Raw genomic sequence first — 15,326 nt, 5'->3', positions numbered from 1 at the left:
TCCATTCCTGGTGCGGCGTAGATACATAAAGTCGAAGCATCGATATTGGGCTATTTGTTGCCACAAATTGATTATATTGGTGCGAATAACCTTTGGTTTCAACAAGAAGTGACAACGGACCACACATCTCGCGAAACATTTAACTTTTTAAATGAAAAATCTTCGGACCGCATGATTTCCGATGTCATTTAACCGGCCAATGTGAGCTGACCCCTCTTGATTGATATCGTAGCCCCTCGTAGAATAATTCAAGACCTTAAATGGAACATACCACCGCTTATTTTGAAAAAAAAACTCATCCAAAATGTTGATACTCGAATAAGCCCTTAAAAAAAGCTGCAGTGGGTATATGGGCATATTGTGTTTCATACATAATTGCCATAAACCAGCTTTTCATAATCAGTAAAAGGAGCCGGGTATAGCGTGATGGGTTAGTCGATGACTTTCACTCAGCCCACCTCGGTTCGATCCCCAACCCCTCACATATAGGGTCAGAAAGCTTTTCTGGCCCGAAGAGGTGAATGACCTTAAGGTTAAAATCTCTATAATTGAAACAAAAAAAATAATCAGTAAAGATTCCCGATCAACTTTATTTTACGATAGAAAACAACAAACTGATGGCCCATCCTGTATAACCTATTGCTATTACTTTTCACGACGGTTTCCTTTTTGATGGATTCGCTTATGCTTGGCTAATGTGCTGTGATCCCTAAATGTTTTATTGCAGGTGTCGCAGATAAACGGCTTCTCACCTGTATGGATTCGCCTGTGTGTGAGCATTACTGACCGTTGCCTGAAGTGTTTGGAACAGAAATCACACTGATAAGCTTTTTCGTTGAAATGAATCTTCATATGCCGACGCATACTCGTATATTGGGCAAAGTTACGACCGCACTGGACACATTGAAATGGCTGATCTTTAGTATGGGTATTTTCATGCCCAGATAACGACACTGCGGTTGGACAGATCTTACCGCAGTGACTACATTCGTAATGCTTTTCATGTGCCACTTTATGAGCTTGAGCAGATTGAATATTTCCGAAGCTTTTTTCACATCGCTCGCACGGGTACAGCATGAAAGTATCCGGATGCAAAAGCTGACCATGCTGCACAAGCTGAATCGAATTTGGGAGAATTTCTGGACAAAAGTCGCATTTATACAAATTTGTTCTTCGTGTCGTGTTTCCTGTGTACTCTTTCGTCATCTTGTGAATGTTTTGTGTATGCTTACGAAGATCTTTCACATTATGGAAACGTTCTGTGCATTCGGAGCATTCAAAAATTTTTGGTCCTTTAGCACATTCGTGCAGTTTCAACTCATTGATTGTTTGAAAAATCGACAAACAATGTCGACAATGATGCACATACTCGGGGAAATGTGCTGTATTCGTATGCCTGATAAGAGCAATTCTGCTTTCGAACATATTTGCACATACATTACAATGATGAAGTTTTTTCGAATTATCGAGGCTTTCATCGTCAGAAATGCCCAATGACACGGATTTTTCTTCATCTACTTCTACCAACGTGTCTATGTCATATTCAGTACAATCGACATTATCTTGTATCATCCCCACAATCTTGACCGTTTCTGAACTACAACTTTGATCCGACGCATACATAATATGTTGAATATTTGTGAATTCATCAACAGTAACCTTGCATCCAGGCGATTCTGCTTCCAGTGAACCCATTTCTTCTTCGTATATCGATACTTCTGCTTCAGACAAGTTGTCAGTAACGTCAACCAATGATTCTTCCAGCAACGCCTCTTCATCTTCTTGATCATTACATATAATTTCTATTTCGTCAACTGTGGGTTGTTGACCAGTTTCTTTTTTTAAAGTAGATTGACAGATATCAGACACAATAATGTTAGTGACTTGGTTTTCTGTTTTGGAAGCTTCATTTTGCTTGACAATTTTAGGCTTTTCATTTGCATCATATTTAGTATCAGAATCAGAATGGCTGCTATGAAAGATATATAAATTAAGGATGCGTATTAACGATTTAATAATTAAAATACCCAATTAACAGAGTTTGAAATTTTCTTTCGGACTCGAGGAAGAAGCTTCGAATGTCCTCGACTGCGTCTATTTTCCCTATACACCCATTGCAAACAGTAGACAGCTTTTCCGTGTCTGAAAACTTTTTAACTAATTTAGTACATTTCACTAATAAAATAAAGGTACCCTACCTTGATCTGGAATAGCTCATACACTTTGTCTCTAATTATAAATTGTTTATGTTTGCTATATAGTGAATGTATTTCGCCAAGTGGCGTTTGTTGCAAGCACAAGCGGCAGCAAACTTCAAACATTGTGCCAAAAATCCTTCCTTTTTCTTAATTCAACTATAGATGGACGTGTAACAATTCACTTACTTCTAATACAAACATCTGCAGTAATTAAAAACCTTTCATGGTTTCAAAGTTTTCGATCTGTTCAAAAAATAATATCGTAAACAAATTTTGACGATCACTCTCACGTTCATAGTGGCCAGATTGTTTTTCTTGAATAAATTTACATTAGAGTGCCTATAACCACTATAGTCACTCTAATTTACATCATTTCAAATATATTCGCAGATATGAAGCCAATGTTCAGACCTGGCAGCTCTGGAATACTTCTGCACGCTTATAAAAAAATGGCACGATTTTCATTGAAAGGAGTAAATAAAAAAGTTTTCACCATGCATACGACGACACGACCTGCCACTCGCCTATCAAAACTGTATCGTAAATCTAAGCACCCCTCAGTAACTCGTAATGTCAAAACGAGTTCACTTAAAATTTTATGAAACTGGCAACTTGGGCCGATAAATTGTTATTTTTCGAATAATAGTTACCATAACCTTAGTTACGTATAAGATATAATTGAAAATATCAACAAAACGAGCCGAAGTGTCAAATACACATAGGAATTAATTCTGAAATAATACCACAGACTAACAGACAGGACACTTAAATTAGATTCTTCAATCATTTTAACGGTCATTTCGTATATTACTTTATTTGGGACAGTACTCACATGTGTCATGATGGCGCCACGTTACCGTATCAAAAACATCCTGTCTGTCATCTAGATTGTGTTTATTTTTTTCATTTACCAACAGAGTTGCCATCCATACATAATTACCTGTAATGTATTGATTTGTATACGTCCATGCGAATTTCATGCAGGAAACAGATTTAATATATATTGTTAAAACTATATACATAATTGTGCCTACTTCTCATCCTCCAACGCAATACAAAATCGAACCCGTTTTGTTACAATATTTACTTGCTTCTGGTCTGCCGCCACTTAATTTCGGGTGAAAACTACCAACACAATAAAATATAGTCTAGATGAACAACGTTGAGTCAAATAAATGGTTCCAACATCGCGAAAAAGTTATTATCAACGTAATCCAAATATTTATTGAGACGATTCATTTTCAAATATTTTGATGAAATCAGGCATCCCTGCAAGCAGCTGATCGGTGTTGACAAACGAGGGGAAACCAACTAGTAAAAAATATTTTACATAACACAAGGGGTGTACAGATAGTAAATAGTTCGCGCAGTACAATATAGGTGGAACTAGTGCATCACGAAAAATTATTTTTATAAGAATTTACTCATACTGTCATGTCTGTTAGTCTGTGATAATACTACATGTATAAAGACGTAGATTCGTGAAATTCGGTTCACCAATGTCCGAAAAATCTTACTCCAGTTGAAAGATTATGTTTTTGAATGCTAGTGTGTAATCTAAAAATATATATGGATGAAAAAAGGAAAACTGAGTGCAAACATTATTATTACCTGCAAAACCATTAACTATTACGATGTTGTTTCGTTGTACTTTCATAGCTTTTCCGAAATATTGATCCTTATTATCGTTCTCACTTCCACTTCACTTGATTATACCTATTACCAGTATCACGCATAGTTAAGTGATCATTGTAGTGGAAAAACCTCATTTTTTCAACAATATATTGATGACGTGATTATTATAACATCAAGTGCATTCAAGTAATTACTTTTGTTTCTGAAGCGATTTCCCTTATATAGATTTACATTCACTTCACTCGATTTTCACCGTGTAGTGATACCGGTAATAAGGGCCATTCTTACCCAAGCTAGGTTTTGTTTGCAGCTTACGTACGAAAACTATTAATTTTCAAGTCATGAAAGGGCCACGAAGGATTAAAAAAGTTTTTGAGTAGTACGATAGAAGAAAAATTAATTTAACATAAGAATATTATGCATTTAATGTTACAGATATTTATTTCAAGAACATGTCATACTTCCTAGTACGGTTTGGGGTGAGTGTGATGTAAAATTAACATATGAAATTGATGAAAATAATTTTTCATTCTCCGCTATCTTAAGCCTGTTTTGTTGTACCAGGAATTGCGTAGTTGTTCATTGTGCATTCTATTGACGAGACACTCGCGTTTTCTCCAGTTTCCATTTTTCTGTAGCGATCAATAACTTTGGTAAAATTATTGACGACAGTTCAATTGAAATGTTACTTACAGCGATATTTTTCCGAATTATAAATCTCTCACTTTCATTTAACTTTTTGCACTAATCTTGTGATTCTTTTTATCAAGCGTTAGGTAATCATAGAACGTCTGCCGTACATACTCGATGAAGAACTGTGTTAAAAATATGTTTAATATTGCTGTTAAGAAAATGATATAAGATACTAACCTTTTTTCGGAATTTACGGGCCAACATTACTTTCAAAAAAAGAATTAGCAGAATTTGCCATGTTGGTTGTTCTTGTGGGCCTTGACTTAAACTTTATAAAACATAGAGATCTTGATTTTTTTTAATTCCACTAAGTTCTCGTTAGCTTTCAAATTTTCACGCTCCACTTTTATTGTCTAGAATATTTTTGTTGTTTTCCGTATTTTCTTTAAATCGTTTGTTTATTTATGTTGGGGTTCCTTAGAAACGAGTTCATGGTAACTAAACAGTGTTGCTAGAGAACATTATTTTTGTCATAAACAAGGGGTCACTAGAATTGTGGTAACTGGCGGTAAATCGTTAACGATCACTTTTATTTTCGATTTTTCTTTGGAGTGTCTGGTCGTGTCGTCGATGCATAGTTCGGGGTTTACGACTGCTTAGTAATTTGTGAGCTACTAAGTGACTGTGACAACAGAAATTCATTTTTTGCAAATTAGCTATAAATTTATATTGTTTTCGTTTGAGAAAACTGAAACTGACCCAGGGTAGCTCCATCAAACAAACACTTTAACGAAACTGCTTAAACTTAGTGAGCAAGCAAACCTGATATAAAAACTAGGCTCGAAAATGACTCAATTTTCAGTTCAATAACTTTGAAACCAGGTTGGCTTCAAACAAACGGGTGGAAACTGGGTTGGATTTGGTATCAAGTAAAAATCACATAGATATGCATCTCGGAAGTAATTTTTTCTTTCGAATAATATGAAAATACTTCATTCTAAAAAGATCGATCTGATTTTTTTTGTATGCAGAAATTTAACTACATCCGTTAGTCGATAATAACTTTTATTTTTAAATAAACAGAAGAGCCATATATTATTAATCTTTTCAGCTATACTACTTAATTTACATATTGAAACCATTAGAAGGCGTGTTTTTTGTCACTTTAAAGAGGAACTGCCAAGAGTAATTTAGGTATGTTTGAATGTCGAAGTAAAAAACAATTGTAAAATGCAATTGTTTGAATGTGTTAACAATAAAATTGAAATACAGCCATGTTTGACTTTTCTGTCATAATTTGGTATACTTGTATAGGTTTCCATGAGTGGTGCAAATAGAACGACGTCCAGAATAGAAAATTGATGGTCAATATATTTCGTGATGAAAACAAAAATAATATGTTCATGCTATTCACACGATTTACCATCACCGGTAAAGAATGGTTGCGAAACAACGACTTTAATTATATGCAATTCTCATTAAGAAATGCAACGTCAATGAAGCGAAACATTTTTATGTTCGGCACGTGTTAATTTTCGACGGAAAAAATAATAATTTTATCTTGTCGATAACCGAAGTTGATTGATCGTCTGGATCGTACTTAAAACTGAAATTACGTGAGAAAACAAACCAATACTATTTGCAGTTGTGTTCGTAATTGTATTGTGATAAAACGTAATACGCTTTTAACTCAGCTATTTATAGACGGATTTAGTGTTTCAATACTACACCATTCGGTTTTAGTGTTTCAATGTCACAATATTCAAAGATTCGTTTGGAATAGCGGCCCTTACACGATCATTAAAAGTGTCATTACTAAGTAATGACACTTCTGCTCAAACGCTCGTCATTACTGCAATACTGTACATCATTACTTTTTAGCATTACACGTTCATTATTAATGATGAATATTTGTAACTACTCCAGCAATAGCGATAGCAATATTTTTATTTTCGTTTAGCTGAAAATAAATTTGATTTGCCATTGAAACGTTAAGGTTAATGAAATATTAACAATTTAAATCTACACTTTGTCATTTTTTCGCGTATAGATATTCAACACTTCCACAAAAAAGAAGAAGAAGAAATAATGTTGGTAATGATGGAAAATCCGGAATTCCATCATTACTCGTGTCATTACTGAACTCGTAGACCTTACACGATCATTAAAAGTGCCATTACTTTTTAGTAATGACACTTTTAATGATCGCGTAAGCGACGACACGACCTGCCACTCGTCTATCAAAACTGTATCGTAAATTTAACTACCCCTCAGTAACTCGAAATGTCAAATCGGAAACGTTAGTGAATTTTTTTAAACTGGCAGCACAAGTTGATTTATTTATTGATTTTGAATAACAGTCACCATAACCTTGGTTACTGCATATCGAAGGCAAGATGAATGTAAACAAAATAAATTTCAGATCGGTTATTATATTGCGGAACATTTTAATGGATTTACCTGACTCGAGCGGAATGTAAAAATTTAGGGGTATGAGTTATGTCTTTTATAAAGCCAAGTTCAAAATTCAGGTCTTGACTTGAAACCGTTGTGTGAGAACGAAGACATGGAAATGACCGACAACGAGCTGAGCGAGGCTTGTGCTCTGCGGTACCTGCATAACGTACGGTAAAATGATTTCTTTGTGGAATTCCACTAGTAATCCTCGAATAGTGGCCAACAAGGAGAATTACTGTTTCCACTGCTGCGCAATCAACCGACACAAAACAATTTTGACACCGGAATATTACACCGAATCTTACTGCCCAGAAAAGCTAGCAGTGGAAGTGTACGGATGAATCGCTGGAAGTAGATCATTGTCCTCGTTCGTTGGTTTTATCCATAGTTTCGATTAAATTCCGAAAATGCATTTCTGCTTAATTTGGACAAAGTTTAACACTAATATTCCACCGCTTTCAAAACATGTTTATTTGTTTTGGGGTTCCTTGGTAACCAGTACATAGCAACTTAAACAGTGTTGCTCGAGAAGATTATTTTTATCATTTACAAGGGGTCGCTAGATTTGTGGTAACTGGCGGTGAATCGTTAGCGAACAGTTTTAATGCTGATTTTTCTTCTGAGTGCCTGGTCGTGTCGTCGGTGTAAGGGCCGCTATTCACTTTATTCTCAACTTTGTCAACTGCTTTGATCGTCACTTCGCACATTCAGGCTGTGAACCATTTTGCGGTTAATTTTAACTTTTGGTTAAAATCTGACACTTGAGTGGTTATTTTGTGTCGAGTAGTTAAATTTATTTTCCACTGGAAATAATTTCAACTAAAGACATCCAGCTCTTACATTTCCCGAACAAATCATTGGCAACATCCTTTTTGCGAGCATGGCGCCCTCAGGCGAGTCCGCATCGTTTCTCGTACATAGAAGTAGGGGAAAGAAATGTCAAATTCGTGCACGCCAAAATAGTAGCACTGCGCACCCATATAATTGACATGATATGTTGAATGTGATGCCGTGCGATGGCTGAACTGAAGATTGATTTCGCTCCAAGCTGACAGGGTCTGCTGTGAACATCTACTTTGAAGAGGAATTCTGAAGAATTCAGTATTCGCTGAGATCTAGTATAAGGATGAAAGTGTTATCTTTCGTTTGATGCTAAGATAAACATTCGATTTGCAATTACTCGTCTGAAGTTCTTTTCCAAAGTGTACAATTAAAACTAATTCTACAGCTCGGTATAGTAAAATGTCGAGATTGATCCACTTTGACACCACTTTGCTAATTGCTCAATAATCAATATAAAGTTTTCCGAGATTTGTTCAGTAGATTTACTGATTTTTCGAAAGTGCATATTCTTGCCGAGATTTGGCAAAATCTTGTGCTGAACTCATCAGTGATTAACAATTATTCCAAGATCAGCGAATGAGCTTACCGAAATGCATTTATTTTCCGACGAAATATTTCGGTGAAATTCTCCGGGTGTCATAGGAAAGAATGAAGTTAGTCCAAAGGCAGACGTGAGAATCCCCGATCTATTCAGTGAGTATAATAACTACAAATTATTATTTTGCCGTATGTTTTTTGCTCAGTTTTCAGTTTCAGTTTCAACATATGAGAAAATGTTATGTTGATGATTATGATGAAAAATATCTTCAAAATAACCTCAACTGAACCGAATCAAATTCCAGATATTGGTCAACATGTAATCTAACAAAATTAAACATGATTACACGAAACAAAAGAAAATAAATTTTCCTGCATTTTAAAATGAGCAGTTCTTGTAGCAGATCCTAAAATTCTTCAAAATAATTAAAATTGTTTGGGTAACCCATAAGAAATTAAACCTAGATTACGCTTTTGGTGAAATTAATTCTGCGTTAGATTGCCAATTTAATGTTTACAATAAAAAAACTTTGTTAAGTTTCATATATTTTACTTCGTTACTTATTTTGGACGAACATTCAATAAAGGTTATGCCGAAGAGCAGTAGACTTTTTGTTGACAATTTCGGTAATAACTGACTTTTGTCAAATTTAAGATTTCCGAGACTCTCAGCAATATTATCTTTTATCGAGATGAATACTCAGCGGTGCGAATCTTTGCCGAGATTCAGCGAAAAACATGTAACATACACATGTTTTTCGCTGAATCTCGGCAAAGATTCAGGTGGCTTATGAATCGTTATAAAAAAAAATCACGACATATCTAATTTTAACACAGATATTTAGTTGGCAGCTTTTGTTCTGTGTACAATATCGTCGATATCGTTTGATAACGAATCATGAAATGATTGCTTCATGGGCTTTCGAATGCACACACACAAAATATAATTGGAATTCTTTAATTTGTGTGTGTTTATACAGTAAACGGTGTCAGTGTGCAAAACTCTGAGCGACAGTCGAAACTGCTTGTGTGAAGTTCTGTGTCCCGAGGTGAAAAATAATCGTAGTCGGATCGAAAATCCTGCATTTAGCTGTAAACAAGAATCTACCTTGATTTGTCTTATTGTACCTACGAATTAAGTAATTGTCGAATAATTTTGCTTGTGAAAGTTCGCGTTGACAAACAAATCTCGAGAAAATGAGTGAACAATTTGCGAGACTGCACGGATGTAATGTTCTTGTCATCGGCAACAATGACAACCTCGTCAACAAATATGGCCACACCGTTACGATTATCTGTGGCTATGATCCACAAGGAATGAGTGTACGAATTTTGAAGGAAGGTACTCAACATCAGCTAGAAGAGTATCCCGTCAGTGCGAAAACGATTCATCTCAATCATGGTCCAACATCACATATTTTCGTAGTTGGAGGAGACATGCTATACATAAAGTTTGGCTCTAAAGCCGATTGCCAGCTGTTTCGGCAACTGCTGCAGAAAATGTCCGGAAAAGTCAACTCAGTATTCAACCTCCGCACGGAGGATTCATCAGCATCACAGTATTTCCAGTTTTATGGGTATCTCTCGCAACAGCAAAATATGATGCAGGATTTCGTCCGAACAAGCACTTATCAGCGTGCGATCTACAGTAACTCGCAGGACTTCCACAACAAAGTTGTATTGGATGTTGGTGCTGGTTCCGGTAAGATACATTGTTCTAAAATTTCACCCGGAATTATCAGAAAGCAATTTGAAAACAACGTTTCTTTCGAATTTGTTGAATTTCTTAATTCTTAAAAAATGTTTGCATTGTAGGTATTCTATCGTTCTTTGCCGTCCAAGCCGGTGCAGCTAGGGTTTACGCAGTGGAAGCTAGCAATATGGCCCAATATGCACAGCAGCTGGTTCAATCAAACAATCTCGAAGGAAAAATTACCGTCATTGCCGGCAAAATAGAAGAGATTGAGCTTCCTCAGAGGGTAGACGTTATTATTTCAGAGCCAATGGGCTATATGTTGTACAACGAACGCATGTTGGAAACATACCTGCATGGTAAAAAATGGCTTAAACCGGATGGAAAAATGTTTCCCTCTCGAGGTGACCTCCATGTAGCTCCATTTACGGATGAAGCGCTTTATATGGAGCAGTACAATAAAGCTAATTTTTGGATGCAAACTGAATTTCACGGAGTAAATTTGGTGGCTTTAAGAGATGCGGCGATGAAAGAATATTTTCGACAACCGATTGTTGATACATTCGATATTCGCATTTGCATAGCCAAGTCGATTAGGCATACAACAAACTTTTTAACAGCGGACGAAAAAGATTTACACCGTATCCAGATTGATGTGGAATTCCACATTTTAGAAACTGGAACTTGCCATGGGCTGGCATTCTGGTTTGATGTGGAGTTTGCAGGGTCATGTTCGCAAATTTGGCTCTCCACAGCCCCAACAGAATCATTGACTCATTGGTATCAAGTGCGTTGTTTGCTTCAAACTCCAATTTTTGTCAAGCAAGGTCAGGTGCTTTCCGGCAAAGTTGTATTGGTGGCTAATCAAAGGCAGAGTTACGATGTTGAAATCGATTTGAAGTTGGAAGGAACAATGATCACTTCTTCCAACACATTAGATCTGAAAAATCCATACTTCCGATACACCGGTGCTCCGGTTCCAGCACCACCTGGCTCGAATACTACATCACCTAGCGAAGCATATTGGGGACAATTAGATGCCCAAGGAGCTAGAAATGCCGTTAATCTTGTGAACGGTATCACTGTCAATGGCCTTGGAGAGGTCGACATGTCCATAATCAATACCAATCTGATGCCTATTGGAAATCAACCAAACATTCATCCTGGTTTGATCTCCAGTACCGGAAGACAACAATCACAACAACAACAAGTGACACCAACTCAGCAGCTGACGATGAACCCCACGATCGCCTGTGCAGCAACATCCACTCAAAACGTAGCACAGCAGCAGCTTATCGGCGGAGCAATTTCTCCATCCTTATTTACGACACCGGCTCAGCAGATTATGAACAGCCACCATGCACAGCCTATTCATGGTAGTCAGTTCTATTAGAAATGCATTATATATACCAGGCCAGCATATTCATCCACCAGACAACATAACAACCACACATACATTTACAAAACACACACGCTTTATCATCGCCGTTCAAGTTCACAGCGTTACTCTTATTATTAATATTATTTAATTGTATACCACTTTTAATGAGATTGACCGAGCGGGAGCTGCCTCTATTCTGCGGCCGAATTAGAGTATATTGGTAGCGAGCTTTTATTTTTGAAAGTTTTGTTCTCTTTTTATGTCTGCTTAGGTTAAAATAGATTTTTCAATTAAATTGTGTCTTCTCCGATGCGTCGAACATGAATATGTGTTTTCTTTATACTTATCCCTCATCCTGTGATGAGGGGGTGGGTGGGAGTTTCCCATTATTTTTCGATGAACATTAGATTATGTCCTAAGTGCAAACGACAGATTCTCTTTGTGTACTTTCTCTTTCGATTTTTACGGTACTCACATCAATCCTTTCTAACTATTTGTAGAGAATAGTAACTAAAACTATTATCTTTTTATCTGCACTGAAGAAATGATCGAAAAATAATTCAATTATTTGACAACTTAGCTACCTCAATTTATTTGACAACTTAGTAGTTCTGGAAATTGGGTTTAGTACTGCTGAAATATCAAGGACGAATGCTTGTTTATTTTTGACGCCCGATAAAAAAACCTAATTCCGTAATAATCGAAAGAGAAAGTAAACAAAGTGAAGCTGTCATTTGTATTTGTGAGCTAATCAAATGTTCATCGAGATTTAGGCTCCCCCTTTCACTTTAAATTCGCCTATTATGATCCAAATAATATAGACACTCTTAGACCAGATTGGCGCATAAAAAAGCTACAATTTGTACGATTTTGCCTGGAGAGTGTCGGTAATGTCCGAGAACTGCACATAAAACACAACCAGTGTTGAGATGACCAGAAAAAGTTAATTTAACTATCCCTCGTGAAGAAACCAGTTCAAGAGATTTTCTTAAAAAAGACTCAGTGAGAGAAAAAATCACTTTCGAAATTTTCATTCGTGAAACAAGCTTCCATCCAACTCTGAACCTCGAAGTTCAGAAGTAATTTTCTGAGTCAGCAAAAGTTGATGACCCACAGAAATATCGCTAAAGAGATAATGGAAAGGGGAGAAAAGTCTCCGATGATATTTCGATGCTGAATTTCCACAACGCTTCAGTTCAACACCGAAGTGATTCGTGCAAGAGTTGATCATTATAATTCCATCAATTAATAAATCTCTACTGAATAAGTTCGCAACTGAGAAATAATGACTGCGATATTTTCGATGCACGTAGGGTGGTCAATATGAACAACAATATTTTTTCCACATTCCAAAATGGTGATTATAGCAAAAAAAGGCTGTAAGATTTCCAGCTGGTTGATACTCTGCACTATTTGGATTAAACCAAAGACATCATATTAACAAGATATTCAGCTCTCACATTTCCCGAACAAATAATTGACAACATTCTTTTTTGCGAGCATGTCGCCCTCAGGTGAGTCTGCATCGAATCTCATACATAGAAGTAGGGGCAGAGATGCCAGGTAAAAATTTCAAATATCTTCAGACAGGGTTGCAAAAGTCTGTAAATCTAAAAAAAAAATCTGCAGTCAGCAAGTATGTCTTGCTGGTAGCAATTTCTCTGTAAAGTATGATACGCAATCTGCCAAAAACTCGATTTTCAAAAGTCTGCACAACAAAAAATGTCTGCAGCACTATATACGAAATCTGCAGATTTACAGACAAATCTGCAGATCTGGCATCTCTGAGTAGGGGAGAGAAATGTCAAATTCGTACGCGCCAAAATAGCAGGGCTGCGCACCCATACAATTGACATGACATGTTGAATGAGACGCCGTACGATGGCGTTGCTGAACTGAAGATTGAGATCGCTCCAAGCTGACAGGGTCTGATTAAACCCAACCCAACCCGCCACCATGAATTTGATTCATAGAAGTAACAGGAACGCAGTGTTCCCATGTCTCTAACACACAGTAGGCGTAGCGTTTGAATGGCGCGTATGATTTGGCGTAGCAACAGCTTTGACAGGTAATTTTTCTAAAAACCTGTATCCGGCGAAAATCGGTATCAGAATCTCTGTTACAAAAGTACCAGGAAAATGCACCGGAGCTCAGCTGAGTGAGCAAAGAAAAAGATCTTACAACAACCTTGTCTCATGCTTATCCCAGCAAAACCCAAAGCTCGGTATTTATCTGCATGATCAGTGAATTATCGGTATTTTAGGAGAGCATATCTTTATTGCAATATAGAGGTCAAAAATCGATATAAATTCCGAAAAATCGGTATACCTGGCAACTTTGCGTAGCGATAACCTGCGCTCCTGTTACTTCTGCGTGAGATATTCATGCTAAATTGTGTGAATTTTTTTAATCAGCTGCATAACATGCTTTGAGATTGTTTTTATTAAAGTTTTTATTATCATCATAACTACTATTCATTACAGCACTTGCTGCTTTTATTGATGATATTACTCCACCCCCACGGTATTACTGAATAATTTTCGAATACATCACCATTATTGATCCACTTATCAACAACCCTACGCGCACTGAAAATTTTCAGAAAGGTTCAGGTTTTGTTCATATGCGAATTTATTCATAATGTATTCTGCAAAGGGTTGTGATATAACGGGTATGAAAATTCATTCATTCATTATATACGAGAGTCGTTTCAGATATATTCAATGTGCGAACTTTGTTCTCCAATATCATCGAGGAGAATGTTCGCTAGTGATCTTTTCACAACTGATTTTTTGCCATGTGAGATCAGTTTTAGTGAGAATCACGTTTGCAAAAAATCAGTAGTGTACTGTTTTTTTGTCGTGAATGCGACTTACTTTACTATGAGGCGCCTTTTAAAAATTTATCCTATACAAGAATGGGCAGAACTTTATCGCGAATATCTCTTGATGTACTTAACCCAACAACATAATTTTTTCTACAAGCTATCAAAAATGTGATCAGGAATTTGTGATTAAATTTTCAACAGTGTTAGATAACCATAAATAATTGAAAAACGACGTTTTCTAAAACTTTGGGAAATAATGAGGAAAATTCATCACGCTTGCCTGCCTTTTTCGCGTCCGGATGACGGTTTTGAAGTAGTCAAGCACATATCAGTTCCGATTATTTACTGGACGAGTAGAAAAGGTAAACTTTGATTGAAAATCGTTCATTTCTTCTAGTGCTTCAGACGGAACGGGATGTCGAGGTTCTCCTACCAACACCAGTAAGACCAAATAAAGTATAAAGCATGAAACACTCAAGTCGTGCTTTTATTTGGACTTCGATCGCCCTTCGATTAGCCCTTCTAATGGCGCCAAATTTCATCTGAAAAACTATAAAGATTCCTTCTTGCAAAGTGGTAATTAAAACCATCAGTGTAGTGCAAATCTGGGATAATTTAATTAGCTTTTGCTATTTTCGCAGTGCAAATTTCACAACAGTGTTTAATATCTGTTGTTGCTTAATTTCACAACAGTGCTTATATCCAAACAGTGTTTAATTTCTTAGAGGATTACATAATTTGGCCCTTCTAAATGCCAGAAATTAATCCAGTTCTGCCTTATGATAGTTTCTTTCACTGAAATACTCAAATCCAAAATAAAATAATCGACATCAAAATTCTGTATTTGCTATTTAGAACCATAATGGTATACCCAAAAAATTATACGGAATGTTCCTTCACTATACTGTATACGGCCCATTTTTCAACCAGTTGTAGTTTGTAGTAGAACTTTCTGCTGATTTGGTATATAAAATACACAGCACCGACTCAGAATAGATTCGAACTCAACTCATCACTCTCCATCCATGTCAGAATGTTAAATGTAACTAATCTGTACTTTAGTTTAGGTGTATCGTTTCAAATTCTAGAAGTGAAAAAGCTTGCACAATTCACAAATCGATA

The 15,326-nt window shown here is 36.4% G+C and overlaps 2 protein-coding genes and 1 long non-coding RNA gene across 3 annotated transcripts; 1 reads left to right on the top strand and 2 right to left on the bottom strand.

Annotated features, from left to right (window-relative positions):
- Positions 1 to 563: 563 nt before the first annotated feature.
- Positions 564 to 2,211, bottom strand: LOC131429484 (zinc finger protein 883-like). The gene is made up of 3 exons (XM_058593624.1): positions 2,199 to 2,211; positions 2,028 to 2,142; positions 564 to 1,969 (listed from the first exon to the last, which is right to left on the bottom strand). The coding sequence occupies exon 3, from the start codon at positions 1,693 to 1,695 to the stop codon at positions 646 to 648; it is 1,050 nt and encodes a 349-aa protein (XP_058449607.1). The 5' UTR covers positions 1,696 to 1,969; positions 2,028 to 2,142; positions 2,199 to 2,211; the 3' UTR covers positions 564 to 645.
- Positions 2,212 to 4,293: 2,082 nt separating this feature from the next.
- Positions 4,294 to 4,939, bottom strand: LOC131429485 (uncharacterized). Its single transcript, XR_009229434.1, has 3 exons — positions 4,704 to 4,939; positions 4,527 to 4,648; positions 4,294 to 4,465 (listed from the first exon to the last, which is right to left on the bottom strand). It is a non-coding gene; the product is annotated as an uncharacterized LOC131429485 (long non-coding RNA).
- A 4,365-nt stretch (positions 4,940 to 9,304) lies between these two features.
- LOC131429483 (histone-arginine methyltransferase CARMER) lies at positions 9,305 to 11,702 on the top strand. The gene is made up of 2 exons (XM_058593623.1): positions 9,305 to 10,005; positions 10,119 to 11,702. The coding sequence occupies exons 1-2, from the start codon at positions 9,501 to 9,503 to the stop codon at positions 11,387 to 11,389; spliced, it is 1,776 nt and encodes a 591-aa protein (XP_058449606.1). The 5' UTR covers positions 9,305 to 9,500; the 3' UTR covers positions 11,390 to 11,702.
- The last annotated feature ends 3,624 nt before the right edge of the window (positions 11,703 to 15,326 follow it).

This window comes from Malaya genurostris, chromosome 2, assembly GCF_030247185.1.
Source record: "Malaya genurostris strain Urasoe2022 chromosome 2, Malgen_1.1, whole genome shotgun sequence".
Classification (NCBI taxonomy): Eukaryota; Metazoa; Arthropoda; class Insecta; order Diptera; family Culicidae; genus Malaya; species Malaya genurostris.
This window is presented reverse-complemented; position numbering and strand designations above follow the sequence as displayed.

Excerpts from the sequence above, each read along its gene's own strand:
- LOC131429483 (XM_058593623.1), top strand. The coding sequence starts at position 9,501 with ATGAGTGAACAATTTGCGAGACTGCACGGATGTAATGTTCTTGTCATC. Across the intron at positions 10,006-10,118 it reads GGATGTTGGTGCTGGTTCCG|GTATTCTATCGTTCTTTGCC; the intron begins GTAAGATACATT and ends TTTGCATTGTAG.
- LOC131429484 (XM_058593624.1), bottom strand. The coding sequence starts at position 1,695 with ATGGGTTCACTGGAAGCAGAATCGCCTGGATGCAAGGTTACTGTTGAT.